At 46.8% G+C, this 14,063-nt stretch overlaps 1 protein-coding gene across 9 annotated transcripts in view; it reads left to right on the plus strand.

The window, feature by feature from the left end:
• ZFAT (zinc finger and AT-hook domain containing) overlaps nucleotides 1-14,063 on the plus strand; it is a 271,720-nt gene that overhangs the window by 185,610 nt on the left and 72,047 nt on the right. For all 9 annotated transcript variants that reach the window (XM_059902251.1, XM_059902247.1, XM_059902249.1 and 6 more), the window contains one exon: nucleotides 13,872-13,960. In XM_059902251.1, coding sequence (XP_059758234.1) covers nucleotides 13,872-13,960 — 89 coding nt within the window. The remainder of the gene's footprint in view (nucleotides 1-13,871; nucleotides 13,961-14,063) is intronic.

Genomic DNA, 14,063 nt, shown 5'->3' on the forward strand with positions numbered 1-14,063 from the left:
CAGATGGTCCTTTAGCAAATCCTGTGTGTTCTTGCCTCGACGTGATCCAGAATTCTGCCACTTCTGGGCGTCCTCACGGCTTGGCCGCTGTCCCCTCTTGCCTCTGTTCTTGCAGTAGCGTCCCAGCTGCTTTTCCTGCTTCTGCCCTGTCCCCACAGTCAGTCCTCTTGCACGCGTCTCAGAGTGACTGCCAAAATCCTAACTGTGATCTTTCTGACCCCCTCACCCCGCCCCCGTCTCTGGCCTCATCTGCGCTGCTCTCCCCTGACTCTCACCTCTCCAGACGGGTCGGTCTCCTCCCTGCTCTGCAGATCTGCCAGGTACATGCCCATCTCAGGGTACTTGCCCTCCCCCTGCCTGGTGTGTTCTTCCCCCGCAGATGCCTGAATGGATACTTCGTTCATGGCCTTCAGGTCCCACTCGAGAGTCCTTCTCTCAGGAAGGCCTTCCCTGGCTACACTGTGTCTTTAAAATCTCCACATCCCACCAGATCATCCCAAATCCCTTCCTGTTTATGTTTTTCTTTTGGCTTATCTTTCTCTAGTGTACTGTATAGTTTTCTTGTTTGTCTTTTTTTTTCTGTCTCTACCACTGGAACTCTCCCACTAACTTCATACTTTCTTCCATGTTTCTTACTGTTTCTTCTTAGAGCTATCTTTCTCTAACGTGCAATATATATATATTTTCATGATTTTCTGTGTCTTCCATTAGACTGTAAGCTCCTCAAGCAGGGATTTTTGACTTACTCTATTGGTTTTGTTTTTTTTGTTTTTTTTTTGTTTTTTTTAATACTATATACCAGCATCATAACCTTACTATTTTTTTAAATTAATTAATTTATTTATTTATGGCTGTGTTGGGTCTTCGTTTCTGTGCGAGGGCTTTCTCTAGTTGCGGCAAGCGGGGGCCACTCTTCATCGCGGTGCACGGGCCTCTCACTGTCGCAGCCTCTCTTGTTGCGGAGCACAGGCTCCAGATGCGCAGGCTCAGTAATTGTGGCGCACGGGCCCAGTTGCTCCGCGGCATGTGGGATCTTCCCAGACCAGGGCTCGAACCCGTATCCCCTGCATTGGCAGGCAGATTCTCAAGCACTGCGCCACCAGGGAAGCCCCCTTGGCTTTGTTTTGTATCCCCAGCACCTAACAGTGCCTGACTTGTAGTAGGTGCTCAATAAATTTTTGTTGATTGAATGAGTGAAGGAAAATGTAAAGTGCCTTACATAAAGTGGATGGGATGTAGGAGCACTCAGAAAGTGCCAATTCTTTTCTGCATCTCATCTCCCAGATAGTTCTAGCAAATCAAATGCTTGTGAGTTAGAAATCTTAAAATACGGTAGAGGAACTCACTGTTAAATGAATCTTCTTGGGTATCTTTTAATGAAGTAGAAAGGAATTGAGTAATTACCCTCTCCTTTACCTGCTTGCGAATCTAACTTTTCACTTGTATTGGCTTCTTTAAAGTGATCTATTCCTGTTTATTCATTCCTGTTTCCCAGAGGAGCTCATTACTGTGCCTTAGAAGAGATAGGCCAGAACGGATGAAGGTTTCTGTTAGAAAGGTTTGCCAGTTGATATGTACGAAGAGAGATACTGATCTGTAAAGGGCCCGATTAAACCCTTTGCATGTATGCCAGTGGGTGCAAGAATTTAATGCAGAAGTCATGCTGGTAACACATCTCCCCGCTTTTGACTTTAAAGAGGGTCTAGACACGTGATGTGTGGTCTAGAGTTTTATACATGATTCTGCCCACCCAGAGCAGATGGGGGAGGTTAAATGGTGCAGTGCCTTTAGGTTACATAATCAAACAAGAATTCTCTAATCATGAAATAAAAAGCTCTTTGAAGTTCAGTGCTAATTCCTTTGGTCCCCTCCTTCTCCCAATCCAACCTGCCCTCATACACTGGAGATAAGAAGTTTTCTGGTAAAATTTACAAAGAGGAATTATCCAAGCTTCATGCACTCTTGTGTGTGTAGTAACTGGACAGGTGGAGAGCTGAATGTGGAAATTAGGTCTGAGTGGAGGAAGTACCACTTTTTCCCTTGCTTCTTCGATTTATGATAAGAGATCCCATGGCTACACATTGAAATATTCTAGGAGAGGTAAGTATGGAGTTTTTTAATCTCCTCTTTCCTCTGAAAAACACAGTCACTCTAGCGTAGAGTAGCTGCACTTTTCCATAGTCTTTTTACTTCTATAAACACACACTCTAGAACCAGAAGTTAAAAGAAAATGGTACCTGAGCAGCCAGATGGTTGATCTTACCAGGTTCCTTTACTAGGCTTCAGTGAGACTGGTCTTGTCCCTCTTAGCCTTCCTCCAGCTTACTCCTGGAGAACAGGTCGAGGGTCAGGGGTGGGAGTGGGGCAACAGCGTGAACACAGTAGGTTTCCGTGGCTTATCTCCACGGGCTGGTGTCTGGGTGATGGGCAGGAGAGGGGAGGGCTGACTTTAGGACCCAGGAGTCCCAGTTTCTATGTGCACCCTGTCTGGGGCCACCTGAAACTCTTTTTCTGAGGTTTTTATAAAGCATAAGAATATATTAACGCATATATGTGGAACCTAGAAAAATGGTACAGATGAACCTATTTGCAGGGCAGCAATAGAGAGGCAGATGTAGAAAACGGACATGTGCACACAGTGGGGGAAGAGGAGGGTGGGACGAATTGGGAGATTAGGATTGACATAAATACACTACCATGTGTAAAACAGACAGCTAGTGGGAACCTGCTATATAGTACAGGGAGCTCAGCTCGGTGCTCTGTGGTGACCTAGGTGGGTGGGATGGGGTGGGGGTGGGAGGGAGGTCCAAGAGGGAGGGGATATATGTATAGCTATATGTATATATGTATACATATAGCTTCGTTGCACAGCAGAAACTAACACAACATTGTAAAGCAAAAATACTCCAATTTAAAAAAAAAAAAGAATAACTGAGCTCATACTATAAAATGAACTGTACAGCTTACTGAACAGTTAGCTTAGACTAATACACAGATTAACTGTTGAATAAGGCTTGGTTACCTACAACCTCACCTGGGTAGAGGGGTCTCAGCTGCAAATACCTGGCACAGAGACTCTAATTTAATCCTGTTCTGGTGCCTTGCTCTTTCCTGGTCTTTTATCGAGCTCTGCCTTCTGTTTCTTTCTCTTTCTAATGCTGATCCATTCCTCCTTGTATCAAAACTGATGTACTAATTACAGAGAATCATCCGTCCCTAAGCTGCTTCAAGTTCAGCTGTTAAAATACAGAGACTTCTTAAACTGCCTGTTTATTGCTGTAGCTATTTCTGTTCTGAGTTGCCATCTCACAAATTACTGCAGATGCCAGAACCGCGAAGATGTGTGCTTTGCAAAATGCCTGTTATGCTTCCTGCAGGGTGCTTCTCTCACTTTAGGCGGCAGACCCGTGTGTACCAGGCTGTGTAGAGAGGCAGTACGGCAGAGTGAGTAAAACCTTGGGCTCACGGGGGCAGTCCCAGGTCGGAACCACTTCCTGTCTGAATGACCTTGAACAGGTGCTCTGTCATCCCTAACATGGGGGTGATGAAGGTTCCTGTGTATGGGCATGTATTAGTTTCCTATGGCTGCTGTAACAAACTACCACAAGTTTAGTGGCTTAAAACAACACAGATTTATTATGTGACAGCTCTGGAGGTCAGAAGTCTAAAATCAGGCTGTCAGCAGGGCTGCATTTCTTCTGGAGGCCCCAGGGGAGAATCTGTTTCTTTAACCTCTCTGGCTTCTACAGGCTGCCTATATCCTTTGGCTTATGAGCACCCCCTTCATCTCAAAGCCAGCACCATAGCTCTCACCCCCTCTCTCTCTCCCTCTGTTTCTTTCATCACATCTCCTCTCGGAGTCTGAACCCCCTGCCTCTCTCTTATAAGGACCCTTGCGATTTCATTGGGCCCACCTGGATAATCCAGGCTCATCTCCTATCTCAAGATCTTTAACTTGAGCACATCTGCAAAATCCCTTTTGCATATAAGGTAATGTTTACAGGTTCTGGGGTTTAGGACCTGGGTATTTTGGGGGGAGGGCATTATCAGCTTACCACAGTGGGGTTCTGGGGAGGTTTGTTGGGTTCACGTTGAGTGTGGGTTCATTCTAAGTGGTGTACGTATACCTGCTCCGTTAGGGATCAGTATTCTCATGTTCCCAGCCACTCTCGACACAGTGTACAAATGGATATTTGTGGTGATTAATCTACATCATCTGTGTCATTTAGGAAAGATCAAATTACTCTTCTCTCAAATATTCCTTCTTTAGGAAGGCACAGTGCAAGAGTTAATATTTAAAGAGTATCAGTGTTGAAAAGGGTAAAGGCAGTTTTCTGAAAAATTTGCTTATGCAAAATACCACCTTTTTCAGTAAGACTGGATAAACAGTCATAAGAAGGCATTTTCACTTTTATGCCTCCATATATTACCAGTAATAGTTCATATTTATGCAGATTTCTTTCTTTAAATATTTTAGTGTTCCTTCAAGTTTGAGGTACACATGAAGTTTGATTTGGCAGGAGTTATTTAATTTAGCAGATATTCCAAACATGTTGCCTTAAAACAGAAGTTTTCCATCACTGTCTTTCTTTGGTTTCTGATGGAATCCAAATGCCAGAAGACAAGGGGACAGTTTTATTTTCTTCTGACGGTTTAAGATTTTTCTGCCATTCCATTCGGCCTTGGTTTTATATAGAGCTCTATTTAAAGAAACGAAGCAGCTGGAACCATCCTCGGGGAAACTCATCAAGCAGACGAGGGTGCAGTAGGAAACAAAGGAAGCCAGCAGGTGGTGTGTGTTACCCTTTTTTTTAAAGTATTTTTTTCCAGTTTTATTGAACTATAGCTCATATATAATGTATTAGCTTAAGGTGTACAACATAATGATTTGATATATGTATATATTGTGAAGTGACTACCACAATAAGTTTAGTTAACATCTATCACCTAGTTAAAATTTCTTTCTTGTGATGATTAAGTATTTTTTAATTTTATTGAATATATTTGACATACAACATTAGGTAAATGTAAGGTGTATAACGTGTTGCTTTGATGCATTTATATGTTGTATCAATAACATGATTGCCATTGCAGTGATATTTATCTCATTATATAGCTGTAGTATAGTATTGTTGGCTATATTCATTATACTGTGTGTTAGATCACTATGGTGGTACTTCCCTGGTGGTCCAGCGGTTAAGACTGTGCTTCCACTGCAGGGGGCGCGGGTTCAATCCCTGGCCAGGGAACTAAGATCCCACATGCCGTGTGGTGCATCCAAAAAGTAAAAAAAAAAAAAAAAAAAAAAAAAGCATCACTATGGCGTATGTACTACTTGTTGCAAGTTTGTACCCTTAAATAACATCAGTTTTTATCCCTCCCTCCTTCTCTCCCTCATCCCCATTAACCAGTACTTTACTCTTTGCTTTTGATTTTTTAGATTCCACGTATAAGTGATATCATACAGTACTTGTTTTTCTCTGTCTGACTTATCTCACTTAGCATCATGTGCTCAAGGTCCATCCATATTGTTGGAAATGGAGGATATTGTCCTCTCTCACGGCCAAATAATATTCCAGAGTGTGTGTGTGTGTGTGTGTGTGTGTGTGTGTGTGTGCACGCCACATGTTTTTTATCCATTCATCTGTTGATGGGCATTTAAGTTGTTTCCATATCTTGCCTATTATGAATAATGCTGCAATAAACGTGGGAGTGCATATATCTCATTGAAATCCTATTTTCATTTCCTTTGGGTATATACTAGTAGTGGAATTGCTGGATCATACGGTAGATCAGTTTCTAATTTTCTGAGAAACCCTATATTATTTTCCATTGTGGTTGGACCAGTTTACATTCCCGACAACAGTGTACGTGTTCCCTTTTCACCGCATCCTCGCCAAGGTGCTGTGCATTTTCTAAGTGCTGGTCACGAGGCTGGGGGCTTTGTATATCCTGAAGTGAGCCCCACACAGCTGCCAGCAGGTGAGGATGACTAGCTTTATTTTTAGGAGTGGAGCCCGTCTCCTCTACTCAGGAGAATCTCCTGCTTGAGCCCAGGGGCCTCAGCAGGGCAGGTGCTCCGCTGCCCCCCTCCCCAGCCCCGCGCTCTTGCACGTGCACCTTTCCTTCCAGAGCAGAAGGAAATTTAGGAGTAAGGGCAGTCCTAACCCTCCCAGGGTTGGGGGCACCTCTCGATGTCTAACCCAAGGCAGAATAACAGGGACTTCTGTTCCTTTTCTCCCCCATCCCACCTCCAAATCCTGTCCCCTCTACCTGGCAGGACAAGCTGACTAGATTTCTGCCTAAGACCTGAGTCAAGGGCTGAGCTCAGGATAGCCTGCCTCCAGACCCTGGGCTTTTTCTGGTGGTACCTGATTTAGCCTGCATCCCACTGCCAGGCCCAGCCAGTGTCCGCAGGTCAGAGATCAGCTTTGTTCCATCAGCCAGTTGGCCGTGAAGTACTCTCCTCCCAGAGGAAACTTGAAAACGGAGGTTCTGCAAAGATGGTACCTCACCTACTGAGGGAGGAACAGAAGTAGTGGAGGTGACATTTCTACCCCACGATCTCCCATCTTTGAACGGGAGTTGCACCATCACACATTTTGAGGAAGATAGGAGCCGCTGGTGAAACCCTGTGTTTCCAGAGCGAGCAGCAGTATCCGCAGTGGAAATCTCAGCAAGCCCAGCACTCAGAAGGACGCCTGACGGGAAAGCACAGGTGCGGAGATTGCCGACTGTGTCTTTTTTCTTACCGCCTGCAACAGCTGCCAGGGTCATTCACACACCGCCACGCAGCCCTCACACTTTATCCTTGAACTACCCGTCACATCTTGTCTTTCCTGAACTAATTTGGTGCCAGTTCCTGAGCCCCTTCTGGAGAAGGTAGCCTGACTGTTTGGTTCTTGTATTGTTGTTGTTTTCACCTTTTTAAAGTATCACACACATACAAAAAATGCATAATTGCTAAGTGTTCCACTCAGTGGATTATCACAAAGGAAGCACACCGTGTAACCACATCCTAGGATGAGACACGAACATTGCCGGCCCCTCAGGAGCCCTCCTCACCCGTCCCCTGAGCTGTTGCCCTTCACTGCTCCTCAAGATAGCCACTACCCGGACTTCTGACACCGGAAGGCGATCTGTCCTGTCTTTGAACTTCATATAAACTGATTCGTATAAATGTGCTCTTCTGTGTCTGGCTTTTTCCTTTGCTCGTTAAATTTGTAAGGTTCATCTGGGTTGTGATTTTGACGTTTAACATCTGGGCCTCTGGATCAAACAAGAATTTCATAAGTAACTGAGATTCTAAATTCTGTCGTTTGTAACGAGGAAGACTTTGTACCTTCAGTTAGCTTTTCTCATTGTGCCAGTGTTTTTGCAGTAAGCTTGGAGTGCTTCCCTCAAAAGAGTGTTTCTCTAGAGAGTGGTATGACTCTGCTTTCTTTTGTTCTCCTTACTGACGAGAATTGGCTCAGAATGACTTCTGAGTGTTGAGAAAGGTTCAATCCTGACTCAGAAGACAAGAAATAACCACCCTGAGATGATTCACAGAATTAGGCCACTGTCTTTTCTGTGCAAAGAGGAGGGGCAGAGATGCCTAAGTCAGTGTACAGCTAATCAAGGCTGGGCGGTGTTTTAAAAGACAGTGAACTCTTTTGAGCTTCAAGTTTGGGAACCACTGATACCACTTTATTGTTCCACGTTGAAAGACCCGTCTTCCGGACTGTGGGCAATAGCAAATGGGATCCAACATCCCAGCCTTTCAGAGATGGGTGCTAATTTACCGGAAATGCTTTTCTGTTACACAGAAAACATTAAAAGCACAGTCACAAAAATCTAACCCCTTCCTACAAGTATGCCCACAGTTCTATCACACAACAAATGAATTATTCTTTAAAACTTTTTTTTCAACCTTTATTCCTGTTCAGATGGAATGATTACATAGTTGTGATTAAAGGATAAATATCATTCTTTTAGCTTTAAAATTACTATTAGTTTTTGTTGCTGTAGAGTCCATGAATAATACATTTAAGAGGTGTATAATGTTCCATTAAGATGGTGATCCATGAGTTACATAACCATTCTCTTATTTTGGGGCAATGTATTGTTTTCTTTTGTCCTCCCGTTATTACAGCTTATGTTGCAGGGAATGCTTTCTTGCATTAATTAATTAATGGAAGAATTAATTCCTTAGGACATATTTCCAGGAGCAGGGTGGCTCTTTCGTTTTGGTGGCTTGAATCATGCATTGCACGGCCAGCTTACTTTTCAAAAAAATTGTACCAGAAACATGACAGTGTTCTCACTGAACTCGTTCATATTTGCATGATATTAAACATGTTCAGTTTCTTAGTTTAATGGATATCAGATCTTACCATTTTATTATACTTTTTAGGGATTTGATAATCATGAAATCGATCAGGTGAATTAGAGGATTAGCTGGATTACATGAGTAACGTGCATGAGGAATTTGTAACGTTGATGGGTTCATAGCGCTGTGTGCAAGTGTTTGCTGTCATTGGACTTCTCTTGATTAATTAAGTCGGATTTAATCCTCTCTTGAGTGCATTGTTTGTTCATGTCCTTTTTTATGTCTTTGCCTTGAGGGGCCTTGGCGTTTTATATTCATGCACCCACTGATTCATTCAACAGCTGTATTTGCTGGGACTCTTGGTTGCCATTGTCAGAAACTCACTTGAGGTCACTGAAACAGAAAAGGGACATTATCGTACAGAGACTTGCGATCCTTGCGTTTTCCGTTGCTTCTTCACAGGACTGTCCTCACCTCCTCTTCTTGTGGCTGGGCCCTGTCAACCTCCCACCTTAGCTTGACCGTCGCTTCCTCACAGAGGCCTTCCCTGATGGCTCAGCCCCGTGGCCTCACCCCGTCCCGGCCTCCTCCTCCTCCACTGCCCTGTCCGTTTCCTCCATAGCCCATTGTGGTTTGTAGTGATTTATTTGCTTCTTGTCCTTAGAGGCCGTGAGCTCCACGAGGGCAGGGGCTCCGCTGTCTGCTCACTGCTGTGCTCAGGGGTCCGGCCTGGTCCCCGCACACAGTGGCCCCTCAGGGAGTGCTTGCTGAGCGGATGTCTTCGTCACTCACCTTTGCTCCTCTCTGCCTCCTGGTTCTGATGTTCTGTCTCTGTCTCCCTTTGCAGACTGGTTTGTGTTCTTATTTCATCCACAGAGTGAAAGTATAATGACCAGTAGCTTCTGAGTTACAGGCTTCAGATTCCTGGCTCAGCTTGGGTCACTGGTCCACAGCGGTCCCATCACCTGTGGCTGGGAGTGCAGGGATGGTGGGCAGGGCCATATACAAGGCTCTGGAGGTGCCCTGTGTGATGGTGGTGACTGTGGGGAGGGAGAGGGCGCGTGGCTGTGCAGGCATCCTGCTGGGACGGCCCTGTGACTTGCCGCTAGCCTCGTAGCTGGCATGCCTTCGCTGCCGGGCACGAGGATGTGGAATGAGAAGTCTACTGTCCCTGTCCCCAAAGTACCTGCAACCCACCGAGGGCGCCAGATGGACCAACCAGAGATGAATTGGTGAGCCACTTGGAATTAGGCACTTTGGATACAGCAGCGGGTAGTATGAACAACAACCAAAGCAGAAACTAAACACCCCACTGTCATGAAGCTAAATGAGAAACAAGATAAATCAATAAAATAGGGGGTATATTACAATTGAGATATGAAAAAATACCTTAAATTTTGAGAAAATTGAGATATGAAAATATGAATGTGAAACGGTTCAATTTCAATATGAAAATGTTACAAGATGAGGGTTGTCACAAATGAATCAGTAAAGGAAGATGGGGATGGTCATGGAAGGGAAACCAGCCAGCAAAGCATGGAAGGAAGGGCACCCCAGGCCCCAGAACAGCAAGTGCAAAGGCCCGGAGGTGGCGTGACTGTGCTATGTCCCTGGGGTGGAGAGAGGGGGGCGAGGGTCATGGCTGAGCACAGGAGGTAACGGGGAGGGTCCCACCAGCCATTGCCAGGTGGTCACGGCTTGCTGTGGGTGGAGACAAGCCCAGAGCAGTTGCTGGGGGCAGGATGCGGAAGGCCTTCTGTGAACTCTGATATTATAAGCTACTTACACGTTATCATTTTCCTTTCTCTGTTTGTATTCTTTCTATTTTAAGGAATATTATCTCAGGCTGGCTTAATTGGACCTATCCTCGGATTGTCCCCGAGAGTGTCAGGGAGGTCAGAGCGCTAGGATTTGAGGGGCGCTGCCCCAGTGGCCGTGGCAGAGCAGGGTCCGCTGCTGGGTCACCTGCACACACCCTCAGCCTCTTCTCTCAGGGGATCACTTTTCGGGTGCTTGCCACCCAGAGTCTGAGCCCATCCTGGCAGCAGGCAGAGGTTGCCTCCCCATTTTTCTAGTGGGAACACGCTGAGCAGCAGGGAGGAATGAGCCCCGGGCCTCACAGGTGAGCTGGCCTGGGCTGCAGGAGAGCGCCCCTCCCCTGCCACACTGGTGCTTCCTGGGGCCGCCATCCTGCGGGACCAGGCTTTACGCGTGTGGCTCACATGTGCCCCTTGCTGTTGGAAATTCCTTGTTCCCTTTGGGGAAATCGTTCCATGTCCTTATTAGCCGAGAGTATTCTTATGTAGCTGAGTCAGAGCTTTGGGGTCCAAATCCAGGCTCTGCCACCGACTGCTTCACACCCTGGCAGGTTGCTCAGCTTCTTGTTCCTAGTTCCTCATCCATAAGAAGGGTACCCTGCCTCGCCTCCCCGGGTTCTGGGGAGCGCGAGGAGATCAGACACGCCAAGTCCTGGCACAGCTGCTGACGGCCAGCAGCTCGGTAGGTAGAGCTAGCCGGGCATGCTGTGTGCAAAATGAATTAAGTTTTTTAAAAAGTCCACCTCATTTTTTCTTTGTCATCATTCCTTTCTTTTCCTGGGCTGCTCTGTGACTCACATCCGATACAGCCATTTGCTGTGCACCTACCAGCCCTTTGAGGTCACTCTAACCCCGGGTAAATACTGCATTTTTGAGACAATTCTCCCTTTGATTCTCAGGAGTATCTTGATAGAAAACAATCTGATAGTCTCAAATCATTACATTTTTACGGTTAGTCATGCATCTATATTGCATTATTTTAATTAGGCAGCAAAAGATTATGTCAAGCGCTCTCCCAGCCTGTTCGGTGGCGGGGCGTCAGTGGTCACTGAAAACATTTGTAGCATTTATTGCCTGCGCTCTGACGCCTCCTAAGGGATGGCTTTTAAGAGCTGCCTTCTTTCCTTGTCTCTGGCGAGCCCTGGGAGTATATTCATAAAAGGTTGACTGTGGACCTCAAACGAGGTGATGCCATTTATTCATTTCAGGCACTAATCATTTTTAGCTTAATCTCCTACTCTTTGATCCAGGTGTATTCGTAGTGAGTGAAAATATCTATCAACGTGGAGAATGGGTTTCTCAGCTTTCCTCCCCGCACGGTGCCGGTGGGGAACCTAGACACCATTCTGCTCAGGCTGCCTGGTACAGTCGCGATGTGTTTAGGCGAGTCACACACCCGTGGAGAAGCGTGGGTGTCCGAGGACACGTGGAGCCGTGCATAGCCCTTCTGTTTGGAAACGATGGTACTGTGTTCAAGGGCAGGTGTTAACTGCACTCTAATTATGACTTTCCTGCCTTACACATGACAAAGTTTTCCTCATGCTTTGGACTTGCAGAATTAGTAGAATCTAGAGTTCGGGGGTCCTTCGCCTGGAATGATGGGTACAATTGCAGTATTAACATGTTTATATTCTTGTTTCCCTTTTGCTGCTGCTATTGAGAGCATTAGTCAAGGAAGATGTACAAAGTTTCCCTTTTGCTTCTTGCCCAGCTCAGTTTAGTAGAACGCGCAGAATATGTTCAGTGTGCGCCAGGCGCTCAGGCACTAGGAGTGCCCAGATGACTAAGACGTGGTTCCTGCCGACGGGAGGCCAATGGCAGGTCATGACCATGCTGCAGGGCCAGGGCATGGACAGAGTGTGTGAGAGTGTGTGTGGGAGCTGCAGGGGGCTGGCTCTTAGCCCGCTTATACCAGAGATGTTGTTCAGCTGGAGTTTTGAGTTAAAGTGAAGAATGACCACATCCAAGAGACAGTGCATCTCAGGCATGGAAGATGTTAGCAGAGGCTCAGGGTTCTTAGACTGCAAAGGCAAAACAGGAAGTCAGAGAGAGGGATCAGGAGGGGAGAGTTCGTTTGATTTGGGGTGCCTTCTGTGCCATGCTTTGGAACTTCAACTTTGATCTGTATTTGGAGTCATTGGTGGGCTGTGCAGCAAGGGCTGTGGACGAGTTTGTGTGTTAGATCAAGGATGGAGGATAGGGCACCAGGATGGATGGATGATGGATGGAGGGGGGCAGTGGGTGGGTGATAGATGGATGGGAGGGTTGCCTGAAAGAAAGGAAACCAATTCATTTGAGCAATGGCTTTTGCCATTGTCCAGGAAAGAAATGAGGAGGGCCTAAACCAGTGTGGAGGTTTTAGAAACAGAGAGAAATAGAAAAATACTGGGAGTTGAAATCAGGTGCTGAAAAAATAAGGTGAGTGAAGTTGGGGTCATGGAGATGTTGAGGAAGGCTACTGGGTCTCTGACTTGGGCGATCAGGTGGGTGATAAACTAGGAAGGCTGGAGGTGGAACCCATATGATGGGTGAGGCAAAGAGTCCAAATTAGGACATTTGGGACAGCTAAGCAGTAGTCCAGCAGACAGTTGAATACTCAAATCTCAAGTTTAGGGAAGGGTAGAAGGTGTAAAAGTATGAGTAGAAGATGTAGATTTTGACCTCAAAGGTTTACATGCAAGGATGCTTGTAGAAGGAGAATGGGGGTGTGGGCCGGAGCAGTCTGGGACCTCAGTGTATAAAAGCTGTAGATGGGAGAGAGTGTTTCCAGGATACACAGAACGAATAGAGAGGCACGGAGAGGCAGTAGTGGCGTGGAGTCAGAGGAGCAGAGGATTTCCCAAGCGCGGCCTGTTAGCAGAGCCACGTGCGGTAGAGTCCTGTCAAATAAGGACTGAAGTCCGCCATTGGCTTGGCGTCATGGAGGTCACTGGTTACCGTGGCGAGACAGGTTTTGGGGTGAGCTGGTGTCACCTGCCAGTTTTGGGTGGGCGCAAGAGTGGATAGAAAAGGAGCATGGAGGCTGCAGAGGTGGACAGCTTTTTCACCCAGCTCGTCTGGGAAGGAAAGGTGTGAGAGGTTCCCGGAGGGAGCCAGTGTTTCTGTGGCATCACGTGCAGTGACTGTGGTCATTGCTGCCTCCGGAGGCTTAGAGCCATTAGAAGCTGCATGGTGAACGTCGCTGCTCTGAGAAGTAGGCCATATTTTTATTTGGTTGCACATTTGTATTATTGCAAGTTGAGGATTTATTTTTGCTCCTCAGGGGTAAAAAACGTAGCCTGCCCCATATATCCATTGATTTAACACGTGGGCTTGTTTATCACATTACTGAATGTTTATAAATTGCTGAAGCATTAAGCCTCTCAAAAGACCCACGTTTCACACTTCTCTGTCGTTTTCTCTCTAGCATCTCCTGAAATCTGCCTTTTACGCTCCTACGAGTTCCAAAACACAGATCTCTTCTCTTGCTGAAGCGCATCCTGCAGGTGCTGTCGGCTCTCGGGGTGGCGTCCACACTCCTGGGGAGACACTGAGGCCCCTGGCGTCCGGCCCCCCAGCCTCCCCTGGGCTAGACGGAGCATGCTGCCTGGCGGCTGTGCACTTGCTTGCCAGTCCCCCCGAGGTTCTGGACCCCCCCCCCCCCCCCCGACGGCACGGGGCATCTTCTCGCCTTCGTGCACGCTCCACTCACACGCAGGGGCTGCGAGCCTGACGGCGCTCACCTTCTTCTCCCTTCTTTTCAGGGAAGCAGTTCAAGTGCACGGTGTGCGACTACACAGCAGCCCAGAAGCCACAGCTGCTGCGGCACATGGAGCAACACGCCTCCTTCAAGGTAAGGGGCTCGGCGCTGGAGCGGACACTCAAGTCGGAAGCGCACCGCTCTTCCAAATGAAGACGGAGGGAGCCTCCCTTCGTTGTTCTGGAGCGTCCCCTTC

This window comes from Balaenoptera ricei, chromosome 17 (genome assembly GCF_028023285.1).
Source record: "Balaenoptera ricei isolate mBalRic1 chromosome 17, mBalRic1.hap2, whole genome shotgun sequence".
In the NCBI taxonomy this organism is placed as follows: Eukaryota; Metazoa; Chordata; class Mammalia; order Artiodactyla; family Balaenopteridae; genus Balaenoptera; species Balaenoptera ricei.